Source organism: Aquarana catesbeiana, linkage group LG02, assembly GCF_042186555.1.
Source record: "Aquarana catesbeiana isolate 2022-GZ linkage group LG02, ASM4218655v1, whole genome shotgun sequence".
Lineage (NCBI taxonomy): Eukaryota > Metazoa > Chordata > Amphibia > Anura > Ranidae > Aquarana > Aquarana catesbeiana.
The window spans coordinates 542,858,629-542,876,991 of record NC_133325.1 but is presented as its reverse complement, the minus strand read 5'-3'; the positions used below and the strand labels follow the sequence as shown (position 1 = coordinate 542,876,991).

Genomic DNA, 18,363 nt, shown 5'->3' with positions numbered 1-18,363 from the left:
GGCCCATGGTAACTCTGGAGCAGCTGCAGAGATCCACAGCTCAGGTGGGAGAATCTGTCCATGGGACAACTATTAGTTGTGCACTCCACAAATCTGACCTTTATGGAAGATTGGCATGAAGAAAGCCATTGTTGAAAGAAAGCCATAAGAAGTTCCATTTGCAGTTTGTGAGAAGCCATGTGGGGGACAAAGCAAACATGTGGAAGGAAGTGCTCTGGTCAGATAAGACCAAAGTTGAACTTTTTGGCCTAAAAGCAAAATGCTATGTGTGGCGGAAAACAAACACTGCACAGCATACTGAACACACCATCCCAACCATGGAAAGGTGGTCAAAGTTGATGGGAAGATGGATGGGGCCAAATACAGGGCAATCGTAGAAGAAAACCTGTTAAGAGTCTGCAAAAGACTTATCACTGGGGCGGAGGTTCATCTTCCAGTAGGACAACAACGCTAAACAAACAGCCAGAGCTACAATGGAATGGTTTAGATTAAAGCATATTCATGTGTTAGAATGACCTAGACAAAGTCCAGACCTAAATCCATTCGAGAATCTGTGGCAAGACTAGAAAATTGCTGCTCACAGACGCTCTCCATCCAATCTGACAGAGCTTGAGCTATTTTGCAAAGAAGAATGGGCAAAAATGTCACTCTCTGGATGTGTAAAGCTGGTAGAGACATACCCAAAAAGACGTGCAGCTGTAATTGCAGCAAAAGGTGGTTCTACAAAGTATTGACTTAGGGGGGCTGAATACAAATACAGGCCATACTTTTCAGATATTTGTAGAAAATTTGGAAAACCATTTATCATTTTCCTTCTACTTCACAATGATGTGCCGCTTTGTGTTGGTCTATTACAAAAAAAACCCCCAATAAAATACATTTGGGTTTTTGTTTGTAACATAACAAAATGTGGAAAATTTCAAGGGGTATGAATAATTTTTCAAGGCACTGTATATCTGCAGTTAGTGATGATGAAGGAAGGTCTCTATATACAGGTAGCTGTATATACCCACCTTCCTTCCTGTATATAGAGACCTTCCTCCATCATCACTGACTGCAGATTTACATCATTTGTCCTGAATACAGCTATATACACACCCACCTTCCTTCCTGTATATACTAATACCATCCACCCCCTATATATACACATACTGTACACCCTCCGTACTGTACAGGCCAAATTTGATGGACACAAAGAGGCGCAATTGATGGGCACATGCCTGTGCTTTATGTGATAATGACTAAGCCCCTCCCCTTCATGACATTGTCAAAAAGGGGCGGAGCATGGGTGACCTAAAATTATGCCCCCCTCTGAAAAAAGTTCTGTGGACACCCATGATACCAACCCTTTCCGCCCAACACCTCCTTCATAGAAGACGGTACTAATGTTTCTATGACTGAAACATTATCTATGAATGGAAGGGGCGGACATTTTAATCATCCACCTATTACTCCAATTATAGAATGTTTTTTATTAATAGAAGTTGTAGTACTGACTTTTATGAATGGAGGAGTGGGCGGAAAGCGTATATAGTCAGGCACTCTGGACAGCTGCCTGTGACAGCGATTAAAGCGGTAGTAAAGCTTCAAAAAAAAAAAAAAAAAAGTTTCCCCCTGCAAGGTAATATCATGCGATGCATACTAGCATATTATGAAATGCTTAAACTGAAGCCCTTCTCACAGGGCTTAAATATTCACCCGGTCTTCCATCCGGGTTCTCAGGCTCTGGGCATCTGACTGGCCGGGCCATGGTGATGTCACTCCCATGAATGCGTGTGGGAGCCCCAGGCATGGCAGAGAGCTCTGAAGGAACGGCACAGGAATATCTTAGGAGCTGGAATAGCTCTTAAACGGTGCACGTTTAGGAAATATTCATTTAACATGGCACACAAGAGTTTACTACCACTTTAACCCCAGCCACACCAGAAAATGACAGTGGTGGGGGGTGGGCATTGATGGACGAGGAGGCATCAGCACAAGGAACACAATCTACTGACTGTAAGCTATGTCCCTTATGCTGATTTTTGTATTTTTTATCTTGACTGTATTTAGGGTTTAACTATAAATGTAACAAAATATCTTGCTTTACCTCCTCATCATGTCCCAGTCCAATATAGAAAGATCTTTGAGGTTGGTAGCCTCTCTCCAGCAAAAATTCAAGAGCTTGAAGCAAACCCTAGAAAGGATAAATAGCAAGGATTATTGCCAATGGCCTAAAATGTATTCTTAAAAACATGTTCTAAATCTGTATCACTGAGCCTTAAATTACATTAAAGTGACTATATATGAAATTACATTTTCATATCCTCTAATTTGCTTTGTGTTTATTATTTTGCTGGTTTAAAGCAGAAATCAAACAAATGGAACTTTTCATGTTTCAAACATTAATTCAAAGTGGAGGTTTTACTTTTACACTAATTAACCAAAATAGACTCTCTCGTGTTAAAGTGAAAACATCTATGCAAAGTGATTTGCATTAATTATAATGGAAAAAAAAAAAAAGTTTACTCCCTCTTGAAAATGTTAGGCCTAAATCATCAATTTCATCTACAACTTATTTCCAGAGTCACATAATAAATTCATAAGGGATCACCTGTGCGTAGTTAAAGGGTTTTAACGTAGAACTAAAGGCAAAACTTTTTTTTTTCCATTTTGGATGGAGTAAGGTAGGGTTAAAACCTCAGTCTTTCTTCACGATCTGTGTCCATTTTGGAGATTTCCCTTCACTTCCTGTCCCATAGCCAAACAGGAAATGAGAGGAAATCCTTGCAAATTAAAGGAATTTCTTGGGGACCCAAGGTCACCAGAACTAATGTCCCCATTGGAAGATTTCCTCTCTATTACTTTTCTGGGGACACCCCGAAATTTGGCATTTTCTTTATTTTCACTTTACTATTATTACCGTATTTATCGGCGTATAACACGCGCCGGCATATAACACGCACCCCAAGTTTAGGAGGGAATTTCAAGGAAAAAAACTTTTAGCAGGGAAGTTTAAGGAAAAAAACTTACATTTAAATGCCCATCAATACAGCCTTGTCAGTGTCCATCTGTAGCCTTGTCCATCATTGAAGCCTTGTCAGTGTAGCCTTGTCAGTGTCAGTGTAGCCTTGTCAGTGTCCATCTGTAGCCTTCTCTATCATTGCAGCCTTGTCAGTGTCAGTGTAGCCTTGTGAGTGTCCATCTGTAGTCTTGGCCATCATTGCAGCCTTGTGAGTGTCATTGCATTGCAGCCTTGCCCCTGTATCATTTGCAGAGCTGCCGTTTAAAAATGGCGCCGCCGCTCTCGGCAGCTTTCGGGCGCTCTCGGCCATTCTCGGCGGCTTTTGCCGCTCTCGGCCATTCTCAGCGGCTTTCGGCCATTCTCGGCAGCTTTCGCCGGCTCACGCAGGACTGCGAGAGCGGCCAAAAGCCGCTAAAAGGCTCACAATTGGCAGGGGATCGGGTATAACAAGCACCCACGATTTCCCCCTGATTTTAAGGGGAAAAAAAGTGTGCGATATACGCCGATAAATACGGTATATAGGATTTATATAGTGCCAACAGTTTACGCAGCGCTTTGACAGTAAACAATACAAATACAATACACTTTAATACAGTTGGAATCTGGGGGCCCTGCTTCTTAGAGCTTACAATCTAAGAGGGAAGGCCAAGAGATACAAGACGTAATAACTGTGGGGGATGTGCTGATGGAGAAAATAAATGAACAGTTGTTAGATGGAGGCCATATAGGCTTCTCTGAAGAGATGAATTTTCAGGGATCATCTGAAAGTCGACAAAGTAGGAGAAAGTCGGACAGATTGGGATAGAGCATACCAGAGGATGGGAGAGGCTCTGGAGAAGTCCTGAAGGCGAGCATGGGATGAGGTTACAAGGGTGTTAGAGAGCAGGAGGTCTTGGGAGGAGCGAAGAGAACGATTAGGTTGGTATTTTGAGACTAGGTTAGTGGTGTAGCTGGGGGCCAGGTTGGCTTTGTAAGTTATTGTTAGCATCTTGGATTGTAATCAAGGATTGGGGTTAATCACATTTCACTAGACAATATGTTCTCTAGGCCACAGCAGATTGGAATGGAGTTCTATGCAGCTAAATTAGAGCAAACTTGGTAATCCACAAAATCATCAATCTATAACAACAATGACAAGAAAAACTGAGATAATTCCTTTGTGAGCAGCAGGGTATATCCACTTTACAGTGCACACTATATGAAAGGCAACAATGATATTGAAGACTCCCTAAAAAGGTTCCTCTTACTATGGACAATAGGCAAAATTCTTGTAAAGTGGGCTATCTGAGTGAACAGTCTTTAGCCCTAGTTCTTTAACCAGGTAGCATTGGGGCCCAGTCTTTATTGTGGTGCACACAAGTACAGCTCCAGTAAAGTCTGCATGTAGTAAATCATGCTTATTGTTGAATCACCAGTCCTTATGTGCTCAGTCTCTACTAGCAGCAACACGTTAATGGCAGAAGTGTCCTCTCACCAGTCCAAGCGATACAACAGGGGTCCCACTTGTCAGCTTACTTCTGGATCTAGAAATTTAACAGTGTTGCGATGCCATATGTGGGTTTATTTAAAATCTACTTTCAGCAGCGAGGCTAAAAACAAGCATTGAAATTGAAACAATCTGTTCTACACCCTCCACGAGCGTGCTGACGTCCCCGCTATTTCCTGTGCCCTGCCTGACGTACGTTTTGTCTTAACAGACTTCTTCCAAGAAGCAGTGGGGATAGCGGTGCTCAAACTTCCTTATATAAGCTTCAACCACCAGAGGGTAGCAGGGGCTGCCACAATCATTCGTCTACCAGCCTGAACAGCACCTACTTCACTCTGGTGGCTGAAAACCAACAATCTTAACGAACATTCTTCAGAAATCATGATGATTAAACATAAATACATTCAATTTTACTGGATGTTGCACAATGAGCTTCTTTTCCCATTGTTATGTGGAATCATCTATCTGAGACTAGCCTGGATGAGCCTGTGAGGTGCTTCCCAGCATTTCTATCTTAAAGGACGATTGGAGAAGGGAAAACTAGCCCAAACCTAAAAGTGAGAGGTGAAGCTCACTAAGGTGGTTAATGACCTTGATAGGTCTGAGATTCTGGTAAGAGGCTGTGTGTTTGAACTGGAAGGGGAGCACTGGGTGTTAATTAATTGAAGTTGGAATAAGAGCCATCTGGCACTGTTTGGATCACTACCTAATGGACTCTCTTTTTTGGACAAATTTTTTATGCGAATAACAATTGTCCTTATCTTGTGCACTATATTCTTGCATTCACACTGCATGATTATATTTGTTTTGTGGCATTTGAATGATGTTATAATTATAGGTCTATACAACATTTATACACGTTACAGTTGTGTATTATACACATATGGCCATGCAACACTGCTAAATGTCTATTTGCGATTATTGGTGTGTATAATATTGCGAGTGCAGCTGCTTCACCTCACTAAATCTCAGGGCAGCCATCAGAAATTTTTGGGCCCCTTACACAGCTTTAGGCCTGGGGCCCCCGCCCGCCCCCCCCCCCCCCAGCCTGAGCACGGGCCATCCTACTGAATCCATACACTGGCCACCTCACCTTTACGCACTCAGCCCCCCCCAATCCTGTATATATGTCAGCCCCCTCACACCTGTATATATGTCACCCCCGCCCACACACACACCTGTATTTATGTCAGCCCCCCCACAAACACCTGTGTATATCAGCCCCTCACATACATATAGTGCTGTGTTTTGGCCTAGGCCAAACAAGGGACCTCACACACTCACCAGGGACCCGGGACCCTGCACAACCACCAGGGACCCAGGACCCCGCACAGCCACCAGGGACCCCACACAACCACCAGGGACCTCGCACAGCCACCAGGGACCTGGGACCCTGCACAGTCACCAGGGACCCCACACAGCCGTCAGGGACCCGGGACCCCGCACAGCCACCAGGGACCCCAAACAGGGACCCCACACAACCACCAGAGACCTCGTACAGCCACCAGGGACCCGGGACCCCGCACAGCCACCAGGGACCTCGCACAGCCCCCAGGGAACCTGCACAGGGACTCCGCACAGCCACCAGGGGCACCGAATAGCCATTTGAGAAGGAAGGGGTGGGACAATTTTAGATGGAGGGGGGCGTCTGATTTTAGTCTTGCCTGGGGCAGCACATCAAAATTCACTACTGCATACACAAATCTGTACACACACAAGGCTCTGGCCCCTCTCTGTACGCCAACAGCCCCCCTCCCTTTCCCCCACAGCCCTTACTTGTAAATAAGGTCTTCCTACCAAGTCCCAGGTCATTTTCACAAAGCTGACATGTTGCTGAGAAGCATAGTACAGATTACACGAACAGTGAACATGCACATAGTAGCCAGAGGTGGCAGTAAAGAGCTCGATGTCGGAGCTCAGTGTCAGTGACACAAGAACAGCAGAAGCTGGGAGATCGTTTGTGTAGTGCACAGCATGGCTCCCCTTCACCCACCCGTCCTGCCTTCTCCTGGCCTGGGCGGGCCCCTCGGGCCCCTTACACTTGTGATGGCTGTACCCCCCTGATGGCGGCCCTGCTAATTCTCAATAATCTTTATATTTTTTTAGTAATTTTTCACTAAGCGCAGGTATTTTTTTTTTTTCAATTACTTTTGGATCTGCCTGGAGCAACTCCGTTCCTCAGTATATTGTCGCAGGCTTGTAGCAGGTTGATGTGCACACAGTAGAGCACTCAGTCTCCTTGCGGCAAAGAGAAAATGCCTCAGTATTCAGCCTGTGAAAATACAGCTCTCTTTCGGGCACTTTCACACAGAGCCGGCCCGGGCGTCGGCAGTAAAGCGCCGACATTTTTAGCGGTGCTTTACCGTCGTTCTAGCGGTGCTTTTCGGCTGCTAGCGGGGCGTTTTTAACCCCTCGCCAGTGACCCAAAAAGGGTTAAAAGTGCCCGCAAAGCAACGCTGCCCATTGATTCCAATGGGCAGGGGCGCTTTAGAAGCGGTGTATACACCACTCCTAAAGCTCCTCAAAGAAGCTGCTTGCAGGACTTTGAGCGTCCTGCCAGCATACCACTCCAGTGGAGTGAGAGGAGAGATGCTTTACAGGTGCTATTTTTAGCGCTATAGAGCCTGTAAAGCGCCTCAGTGTGAAAGGGGTTTTATACCCAGCTTGCATTGGAAATTGTAGTCCAATGGTCCATAGATTGCCATAGTAAATCTTGAACAAACTTCATCTCTTATGATTCAATGCTGCCAACTATCAAGTGTCTTGAGCTCCTTCTACTTTTTAGCTCCTCCATGTGGATGGAGGCAAGGTAGTGTTAACCACTTGCCTACCGCCTCACGCATATATACGTGAGCAGAATGGCACGGGCAGGCAAAATCACATACCCATACGTGATTGCCTTCCCGCGGGCGGGGGGTCCGATCGGACCCCCCCCCCCCGGTGCCAGCGGCGGTCGGCATTTGTCTAGGAGCAATGAGAGACGAGGGGGAGACCATCCGGTCGTGGACCCCCCTCGCGATCGCTCCCAGCCAATGAGGAACATCCCCTGCCTGTGTATAGTACACACAGGCAGAGGATGTGATGTCATCTCTCCTCGGCTCGGCAGTTTCCGTTCTAGCGCCGAGGAGAGAAGACATGTAAGTACACCAACACACACACACAGTAGAACATGCCAGGCACACAAAACACCCCCGATCCCCCCCCGATCCCCCCCCAATCACCCCTCCCTGTAACACTGACACCAAGCAGTATTTTTTTTTTTTTTTCTGATTACTGCAGGGTGTCAGTTAGTGACAGTTACTGTGGTAGGACAGTGAGTGTTACCCCCCTTTAGGTCTAGGGTACCCCCCTAACCCCCCCTAATAAAGTTTTAACCCCTTGATCACCCCCTGTCACCAGTGTCACTAAGCGATCATTTTTCTGATCGCTGTATTAGTGTCGCTGGTGACGCTAGTTAGGAACGTAAATATTTAGGTTCGCCGTCAGCATTTTATAGCGACAGGGACCCCCATATACTACCTAATAAATGTTTTAACCTCTTGATTGCCCCCTAGTTAACCCTTTCACCACTGATCACCGTATAACCGTTACGGGTGACGCTGGTTAGTTGGTTTATTTTTCATAGTGTCAGGGCACCCGCCGTTTATTACCGAATAAAGGTTTAGCCCCCTGATCGCCCGGCGGTGATATGCGTCGCCCCAGGCAGCGTCAGATTAGCGCCAGTACCGCTAACACCCACGCACGCAGCATACGCCTCCCTTAGTGGTATAGTATCTGAACGGATCAATATCTGATCCGATCAGATCTATACTAGCGTCCCCAGCAGTTTAGGGTTCCCAAAACCGCAGTGTTAGCGGGATCAGCCCAGATACCTGCTAGCACCTGCGTTTTGCCCCTCCGCCCAGCCCAGCCCACCCAAGTGCAGTATCGATCGATCACTGTCACTTACAAAACACTAAACACATAACTGCAGCGTTCGCAGAGTCAGGCCTGATCCCTGCGATCGCTAACAGTTTTTTTGGTAGCGTTTTGGTGAACTGGCAAGCACCAGCCACAGGCAGCGTCAGGTTAGCGCCAGTCGCGCTAACACCCACGCACGCACCGTACACCTCCCTTAGTGGTATAGTATCTGATCAGATCAATACCTGATCCGATCAGATCTATACTAGCGTCCCCAGCAGTTTAGGGTTCCCAAAAACGCAGTGTTAGTGGGATCAGCCCAGATACCTGCTAGCACCTGTGTTTTGCCCCTCCGCCCAGCCCGGGCCACCCAAGTGCAGTATCGATCGATCACTGTCACTTACAAAACACTAAACGCATAACTGCAGCGTTCGCAGAGTCAGGCCTGATCCCTGCGATCGCTAACAGTTTTTTTGGTAGCGTTTTGGTGAACTGGCAAGCACCAGCGGCCTAGTACACCCCGGTCATAGTCAAACCAGCACTGCAGTAACACTTGGTGACGTGGCGAGTCCCATAAATGCAGTTCAAGCTGGTGAGGTGGCAAGCACAAGTAGTGTCCCGCTGCCACCAAAAAGACAAACACAGGTCCGTCGTGCCCATAATGCCCTTCCTGCTGCATTCGCCAATCCTAATTGGGAACCCACCACTTCTGCAGCGCCCGTACTTCCCCCATTCACATCCCCAACCAAATGCAGTCGGCTGCATGAGAGGCATTTTCTTTATGTCCTCCCGAGTACCCCTACCCAACGAACCCCCCCAAAAAAGATGTTGTGTCTGCAGCAAGCGCGGATATAGACGTGACACCCGCTATTATTGTCCCTCCTGTCCTGACAATCCTGGTCTTTGCATTGGTGAATGTTTTGAATGCTACCATTCACTAGTTGAGTATTAGCGTAGGGTACAGCATTGCACAGACTAGGCACACTTTCACAGGGTCTCCCAAGATGCCATCACATTTTGAGAGACCCGAACCTGGAACCGGTTACAGTTATAAAAGTTAGTTACAAAAAAAAGTGTAAAAAAAAAAAAAAAAAAAACACATACAAAAATATAAAATAAAAAAAAATAGTTGTCGTTTTATTGTTCTCTCTCTCTATTCTCTCTCTATTGTTCTGCTCTTTTTTACTGTATTCTATTCTGCAATGTTTTATTGTTATTATGTTTTATCATGTTTGTTTTTCAGGTCTGCAATTTTTTATACTTTACCGTTTACTGTGCTTTATTGTTAACCATTTTTTTGTCTTCAGGTACGCCATTCACGACTGAGTGGTTATACCAGAATGATGCCTGCAGGTTTAGGTATCATCTTGGTATCATTCTTTTCAGCCAGCGGTCGGCTTTCATGTAAAAGCAATCCTAGCGGCTAATTAGCCTCTAGACTGCTTTTACAAGCAGTGGGAGGGAATGCCCCCCCCACCGTCTTCCGTGTTTTTCTCGGGCTCTCCTGTCTCAAGAGGGAACCTGAGAATGCAGCCGGTGATTCAGCCAGCTGACCATAGAGCTGATCAGAGACCAGAGTGGCTCCAAACATCTCTATGGCCTAAGAAACCGGAAGCTACGAGCATTTTATGACTTAGATTTTGCCGGATGTAAACAGCGCCATTGGGAAATTGGGAAAGCATTTTATCACACCGATCTTGGTGTGGTCAGATGCTTTGAGGGCAGAGGAGAAATCTAGGGTCTAATAGACCCCAATTTTTTCAAAAAAAGAGTACCTGTCACCACCTATTGCTATGATAGGGGATATTTACATTCCCTGAGATAACAATAAAAATGATTTAAAAAAAAAAAAAATATGAAAGGAACAGTTTAAAAATAAGATAAAAAAGCAAAAAAGCACCCCTGTCCCCCCTGCTCTCGCGCTAAGGCGAACGCAAGCGTCGGTCTGGCGTCAAATGTAAACAGCAATTGCACCATGCATGTGAGGTATCACCGCGAAGGTCAGATCGAGGGCAGTAATTTTAGCAGTAGACCTCCTCTGTAAATCTAAAGTGGTAACCTGTAAAGGCTTTTAAAAATGTATTTAGTTTGTCGCCACTGCACGTTTGTGCGCAATTTTAAAGCATGTCATGTTTGGTATCCATGTACTCGGCCTAAGATCATCTTTTTTATTACATCAAACATTTGGGCAATATAGTGTGTTTTAGTGCATTAAAATTTAAAAAAGTGTGTTTTTTCCCCAAAAAATGCGTTTGAAAAATCGCTGCGCAAATACTGTGTGAAAAAAAAAAAAATGAAACACCCACCATTTTAATCTGTAGGGCATTTGCTTTAAAAAAATATATAATGTGTGGGGGTTCAAAGTAATTTTCTTGCAAAAAAAAATAATTTTTTCATGTAATCAAAAAGTGTCAGAAAGGGCTTTGTATTCAAGTGGTTAGAAGAGTGGGTTATGTGTGACATAAGCTTCTAAATGTTGTGCATAAAATGCCAGGACAGTTCAACCCCCCCCCAAATGATCCCATTTTGGAAAGTAGACACCCCAAGCTATTTGCTGAGAGGCATGTCGAGTCCATGGAATATTTTATATTGTGACACAAGTTGCGGGAAAGAGACAATTTTTTTTTTTTTTTTTTTTTTTTGCACAAAGTTGTCACTAAATGATATATTGCTCAAACATGCCATGGTAATATGCAAAATTACACCCCAAAATACATTCTGTTGCTTCTCCTGAGTACGGGGATACCACATGTGTAGGACTTTTTGGGAGCCTAGCCGCGCACGGGACCCCGAAAACCAAGCACCGCCTTCAGGCTTTCTAAGGGCGTAAATTTTTGATTTCACTCTTCACTGCCTATCACAGTTTCGGAGGCCATGGAAAGCCCAGGTGGCAAAAAAAAAACCCAAATGACCCCATTTTGGAAAGTAGACATCCCAAGCTATTTGCTGAGAGGTATAGTGAGTATTTTGCAGACCTCACTTTTTGTCACAAAGTTTTGAAAATTGAAAAAAGAAAAAAAAAAAAAAATTTTTTCTTGTCTTTCTTTATTTTCAAAAACAAATGAGAGCTGCAAAATACTCACTATGCCTCTCAGCAAATAGCTTGGGGTGTCTACTTTCCAAAATGGGGTCATTTTGGGGGGGTTTGTGCCACCTGGACATTCCATGGCCTCCGAAACTGTGATAGGCAGTGAAGAGTGAAATCAAAAATTCACGCCCTTAGAAATCCTGAAGGCGGTGATTGGTTTTCGGGGCCCCGTATGCGGCTAGGCTCCTAAAAAGTCCCACACATGTGGTATCCCCATACTCAGGAGAAGCAGCTAAATGTATTTTGGGGTGCAATTCCACATATGCCCATGGCCTGTGTGAGCAATATATCATTTAGTGACAACTTTGTGCAAAAAAAAAAAAAAAAATTGTCACTTTCCCGCAACTTGTGTCAAAATATAAAACATTCCATGGACTCAACATGCCTCAAAGCAAATAGCTTGGGGTGTCTACTTTCCAAAATGGGGTCATTTGGGGGGGGGGTTATGCCATCTGGGCATTTTATGGCATTCAAAACTGTGATAGGTAGTGAGGAGTAAAATCAAAAATGTACGCCCTTAGAAATCCTGAAGGCAGTGATTGGTTTTTGGGGCCCCGTACGCGGCTAGGCTCCCAAAAAGTCCCACACATGTGGTATCCCCATACTCAGGAGAAGCAGCTAAATGTATTTTGGGGTGCAATTCCACATATGCCCATGGCCTGTGTGAGCAATATATCATTTAGTGACAACTTTTTGTAATTTTTTTTTTTTTGTCATTATTCAATCACTTGGGACAAAAAAAATTAATATTCAATGGGCTCAACATGCCTCTCAGCAATTTCCTTGGGGTGTCTACTTTCCAAAATGGGGTCATTTGTGGGGGTTTTGTACTGCCCTGCCATTTTAGCACCTCAAGAAAAGACATAGGCAGTCATAAATTAAAGGCTGTGTAAATTCCAGAAAATGTACCCTAGTTTGTAGGCGCTATAACTTTTGCGCAAACCAATAAATATACACTTATTGACATTTTTTTTTACCAAAGACATGTGGCCGAATACATTTTGGCCTAAATGTATGACTAAAATTGAGTTTATTGGATTTTTTTTAGAACAAAAAGTAGAAAATATCAATTTATTTCAAAATTTTCGGTCTTTTTCCGTGTATAGCGCAAAAAATAAAAAACGGCAGAGGTGATCAAATACCATCAAAAGAAAGCTCTATTTGTGGGAAGAAAAGGACGCAAATTTCGTTTGGGTACAGCATTGCATGACCGCGCAATTAGCAGTTAAAGCGACGCAGTGCCAAATTGTAAAAAGTGCTCTGGTCAGGAAGGGGGTAAATCCTTCCGGGGCTGAAGTGGTTAAAGCGGAGTTCCACCCAAAAGTGGAACTTCCGCTCGTTGTACTCCTCCCCCCTCTGGTGCCACAATTGGCACCTTTCGAGGGGGCAGGATACCTGTCACACAGTGTGTTTCACTGTGGGGATGGCGTTCTTTGGGTGATGTGATGTGTTGGGTTTGTGCCAGACAGAGTTTTCTTTGATGGCCAAAAAGTTCAATTTTAGTCTCATCAGACCAGAGCACCTTCCTCCATACATTTTGGGAGTCTCCCACTTGCCTTTTCGCAAACTCAAAACGTGCCATTTTGTTTTTTGCTGAAAGTAATGGCTTTCTTCTGGCCACTCTGCTATAAAGCCCAACTCTGCGGAGCGTACGGCTTATTATTGTCCTATGTACAGATACTCCAGTGTCTGCTGTGGAACTCTGCAGCTCCTCCAGGATTACCTTAGGTCTCTGTGCTGCCTCCTTGCCCGGTCTGTGAGTTTTTGTGTGCGGCCATCTCTTGGCAGGTTTGCTGTTGTTTCCATGTTCTTTCCATTTGGTTATGATAGATTTGATGGTGCTCCTAGGGATTATCAAAGATTTGGATATTTTTTTATAACCTAATCCTGACTTTTACTTCTCAACAACATTGTCCCTTACTTGTTTGGAGAGTTCCTTGGTCTTCATGGCAGTGTTTGGTTTAGGGCTACAACTAACGATTATTTTCATAATCGATTAGTTTGCCGATTACTGTTTCGATTAATCGGATAATAACCTTAAAAAAGTGTGGTGTATAATTTAGTTAATATGTAAAGTTAAAAAAAAAAAAAAAAAAAGGCATTTTTTAAAAAAAATATATCTATATGCAGTGCTAAATATAAATAACCAACTATATGGTTAGGGAGCAAAATCTCTAATCCACTCTGAGAAGAACAGAAAGAGATATACTGTATATACTATTAGAGGTTGAATCTGGTAAATATCATCAGACTCAGAGATCAAATTTTTTATGTAAAGAAAAAAAAATTAAGACTGTTTTGACGATTTTCAGACAGAACTAATATTTTATATGAGGTTTTCGTTCAGAAATATACATTCATTTTAAAACAATGTTAAAAGCAAGTGAAATTATCAAATGACATTCTTTCATTCAGCGAATGCACAAAGATTTTTCGTATGAATATTCTGGTCTGAAAATCGATACGTGTATGGCCAGCATAAGGCTCTGTTCACATCTATGCAGTTTGCTTTCGATCCATTTCTGCAGTGCTTTTTGCTGTGCGTTTTGCATTTTTTTGCACGTGATTTTGCTACGATTTGCGTTTTGTATTTTTTATGCTTTTTTTGGCCAATTTGTTGTTAGTCAGATTAAAAAATGCTAATTCTTTTGAATCAAAAAAAGCACAGTTTTGCGTTGAAAAAATTCCCAAGATGTTTAGTAGAAGCAGCATGCTTTTTTTTTTATATCACCTGCCAAAACAAGGTTAAAAAATAAATAAAATTGTCCCTTTATAGTACAAAAAGAGCAGATAATCGCTACTATAAGGGGTTTATTTATACTGTGAAACAGTTAAAGTAATAATTTATATATATAATATAATATATACAGTAGTGGGGCAAAAAAGTATTTAGTCAGCCACCAATTGTGCAAGTTTTCCCACTTAAAAAGATGAGAGAGGCCTGTAATTGTCATCATAGGTATACCTCAACTATGAGAGACAAAATGTGGAAACAAATCCAGACAATCACATTGTCTGAGTTTTGAAATAATTTATTTGCAAATTATGGTGGAAAATAAGTATTTGGTCAATATCAAAAGTTCATCTCAATACTTTGTTATATATCCTTTGTTGGCAATGACAGAGGTCAAACGTTTTCTGTAAGTCTTCACAAGGTTGTCACACACTGTTGCTGGTATGTTGGCCCATTCCTCCATGCAGATCTCCTCTAGAGCAGTGATGTTTTGGGGCTGTCGCTGGGCAACACGGACTTTCAACTCCCTCCTAAGGTTTTCTATGGGGTTGAGATCTGGAGACTGGCTAGGCCACTCCAGGACCTTGAAATGCTTCTTACGAAGCCACTCCTTCTTTGCACAGGCGGTGTGTTTGGGATCATTGTCATGCTGAAAGACCCAGCCACGTTTCATCTTCAATGCCCTTGCTGATGGGAGGAGGTTTGCACTCAAAATATCACGATACATGGCCCCATTCATTCTTTCATGTACACAGATCAGTCGTCCTGTTCCCTTTGCAGAGAAACAGCCCCAAAGCATGATGTTGCCACCCCCATGCTTCACAGTAGGTATGGTGTTCTTTGGTTGCAACTCAGCATTCTCTCTCCTCCAAACACGACGAGATGTGTTTCTACCAAACAGTTCTACTTTGGTTTCATCTGACCACATGACATTCTCCCAATCCTCTTCTGGATCATCCAAATGCTCTATAGCAAACCTCAGACGGGCCCGGACATGTACTGGCTTAAGCAGGGGGACACGTCTGGCACTGCAGGATCGGAGTCCCTGGCGGCGTAGTGTGTTACTGATGGTAGCCTTTGCTACGTTGGTCCCAGCTCTCTGCAGGTCATTCACTAGGTCCCCCCTTGTGGTTCTGGGATTTTTGCTCACTGTCCTTGTGATCATTTTGACTCCACGGGGTGAGATCTTGCGTGGAGCCCAGATCGAGGGAGATTATCAGTGGTCTTGTATGTATTCCATTTTCGAATTATTGCTCCCACAGTTGATTTCTTCATACCAAGCTGCTTGCCTATTGCAGATTCAGTCTTCCCAACCTGGCGCAGGTCTCCAATTTTGTTTGTGGTGTCCTTCGACAGCTCTTTGGTCTTCACCATAGTGGAGTTTGGAGTGTGACTGTTTGAGGTTGTGGACAGGTGTCTTTTATACTGATAACAAGTTCAAACAGGTGCCATTAATCCAGGTAATAGACATGAAGTTATATGAAAGGTAGAAGGGAGATATAAATATTTTATATTAAAGTAGTACTAAAAGCTGAGATTTATGGATATGATCATTGTAAATATAATGCACAATACTGGTAAAAGTTCACTTTAAATGTATTTGTAATACATTCTATTACCTTTAGTCTATCAGCCTCTTTCTCTGGGTTCAGATTCTGAACTACCCTGCACAGAGTCTTTAAAGTGATTTTTTTTTTTAAACAACAAACATGTTATACTTACCTGCTCTGTGTAATGGTTTTGCACAGAGCAGCCCTGACTCTTCTCTTCTAGGGTCCCCCACTGACACTTCTGGCTCCTCCTGCCCTCAGAGTGCCCCAATAGCAAGCTGCAATGTGTAATATACAGTGCCCCTATAGCAAGGTAAAAAACTTTTGACTTTGGAACCGCTCACTTCCTGCCCAGGGCTACATGTCCCATTAAGCATTGCTCCTCACACATTCACATGTTCTCAGGCACTTAATGACATGTATGGATGGTGTACTGAGCTGTATGTGTGCTGCACTGTATTTCTTGATATGTAAACAAATAGTGCATTCTGTATGCAGGCTGACTAATCAGCTGGCCGATTAATCGATTATCAAAATAGTTGACAACTATTTTGATAATCGATTAGTTGTTGATTAGTTGTTTCAGCCCTAGTTTGGTTAGTGGTGCCTCTTGCTTAGGTGTTGCAGCCTCTGGGGCCTTTCAAAAAGGTGTGTATATGTAATGACAGATCATGTGACACTTAGATTGCACACAGGTGGATATCATTTCACTAATTATGTGACTTCTGAAGGTAAGTGCACCAGAGCTTTTTATGGGCTTCATAACAAAAAGGGGGTGAATACATTACGCACATGCCAACTGTCAGTTTTTTATTTCTGAAAAATAGTTTTATGTATATATTTTTCTAATTTTACTTCAACTTAGACTATTGTGTTTCTCTATCTATCACATATAATTCAGATTAAAAAAACATTGAACTAAAGGCTGTAATGTAACAAAATAGGTAAAAAGCCAAGGGGGTGAATACTTTTGCAAGGATATATATATCTATATATATATATATATATATATATATATATATATATATATATATATATATATATATATATATATAGATATATATAAAAATATATATATTTTTTTATGTATTTATTTATTTTTTAAGCAGAGACCCTAGATTATAAAAAGGCGGTCGTTGCAATATTTTATGTCACACTGTATTTGCGCAGCGGTCTTTTAAATGCAATCTTTTTGGAAAAAATACACTTTTATGAATGAAAAAAAAAGTACACTAATGTTAACCTAATTTTTCCGAATAATGTGAAAGATGATGTTATACCGAGTAAAGAGATACCAAACATGTCATGCGTTAAAATTGTGCACACTTGTGGAATGGTGACAAACTACGGCAACGCATTAAAATTTAATGGTGAACGGTTAGAGTATTACAGCGGAGGTCTAGTGCTAAAATTATTGCTCTTGCTCTAACGATCACTGCTATACCTCAAATGTGTGGTTTGAACACGGTTTATATTTGTGGACAAGGCTTACATATGTGTTTACTTTGGCGAGTGAGCACAGAGGAATGGGGCGCTTTAAAACTTTATTTCTCATTTTATTTATTTCTTTTTTTGATCACTTTTATTAGTCACAAGGAATGTAAACATTCCTTGTGACAGCAATAGTCATATGTCAGGTACTTTTTTGGAGGGATCTGGGGTCTATAAGACCCCAAATCCCTCCTTTGCACCTAAAAGCATTCAAAAAGCCAAGTTTGGCTGTTTTGAATACTGACATTTTGATAGCGTCTTGAGAAGGCATTTGATACAGTTCCCCACAAAAGTTTACTCTACAAGAGGTCTGTCGGCATGGACCATAGGGTGAGTACCTGGATTGAAAACTGGATACAGGGGCGGGTCCAAAGGGTGGTGATAAATAGCGAGTACTCAGAATGGTCCGGAGTGGTAAGTGGGGTCCCCAAGGATCTGTCCTGGGACCAATTCTGTTTAAATTTATTCATAAACGATATAGAGGATGGGACAAACAGCTCAATCTCAGTATTTGAGGATGATACGGTTAAGGATGATGAGGTTAATCAGGGTAATAACTTCTGCGCAGTATGTGGAAACCTTACAAGACCTAAATGCAATAACGGGTTAAGTAACTACATGCCAAATGAGGTTTAATGTTAAAAAAAAAAAAATGTAAAAAGCAATGTATTTGGGTGCTAAAAATACGAATGCAAGTTACTCGCTAGAGGGAGAACCTCTGAGAAATCTAGGATGGAAACGGTGCTATGCAATGCCAAGCTGCTGCAAGCAAAGCCAACAGAATATTGGCATGTATTAAAGGGACTAGAGGATATCAGCTATGGGCAAAGACTACAAGCATTGAACTTGTTCTCTCTGGAGAAGAGACACTTGAGAGGGGAAATGATAGCGACGTATAAATACCGTACTTGTGACCCTAGTTTAGGGAAAAAACTTTTCAGCGAACAGGAATTTAGAAAGACACACAGTCATTCACTGAAATTGGAAGAGAAGTGATTTAACCTTAAACTGCGTAGAGGGTTCTTTCCTGTCAGAGCAGAAGGGGTGTGGAATTCTCTTCCACAAGCAGTGGTATTAGAATGGAGCGTCGATAGCTTAAAAAACAATTAT

General features: G+C 42.8%; 1 protein-coding gene across 4 annotated transcripts in view; it reads right to left on the bottom strand.

Annotated features, from left to right (window-relative positions):
- The window catches only part of PM20D1 (peptidase M20 domain containing 1), a 387,280-nt gene that overhangs the window by 216,170 nt on the left and 152,747 nt on the right, over positions 1 to 18,363 (bottom strand). For all 4 annotated transcript variants that reach the window (XR_012241709.1, XM_073615882.1, XM_073615880.1 and 1 more), the window contains exon 4: positions 2,090 to 2,176. Coding sequence is in view for 3 of the 4 variants with exons in the window: in XM_073615882.1 (XP_073471983.1) it covers positions 2,090 to 2,176 (87 nt within the window). In the remaining variant the exon portion in view is untranslated. The remainder of the gene's footprint in view (positions 1 to 2,089; positions 2,177 to 18,363) is intronic.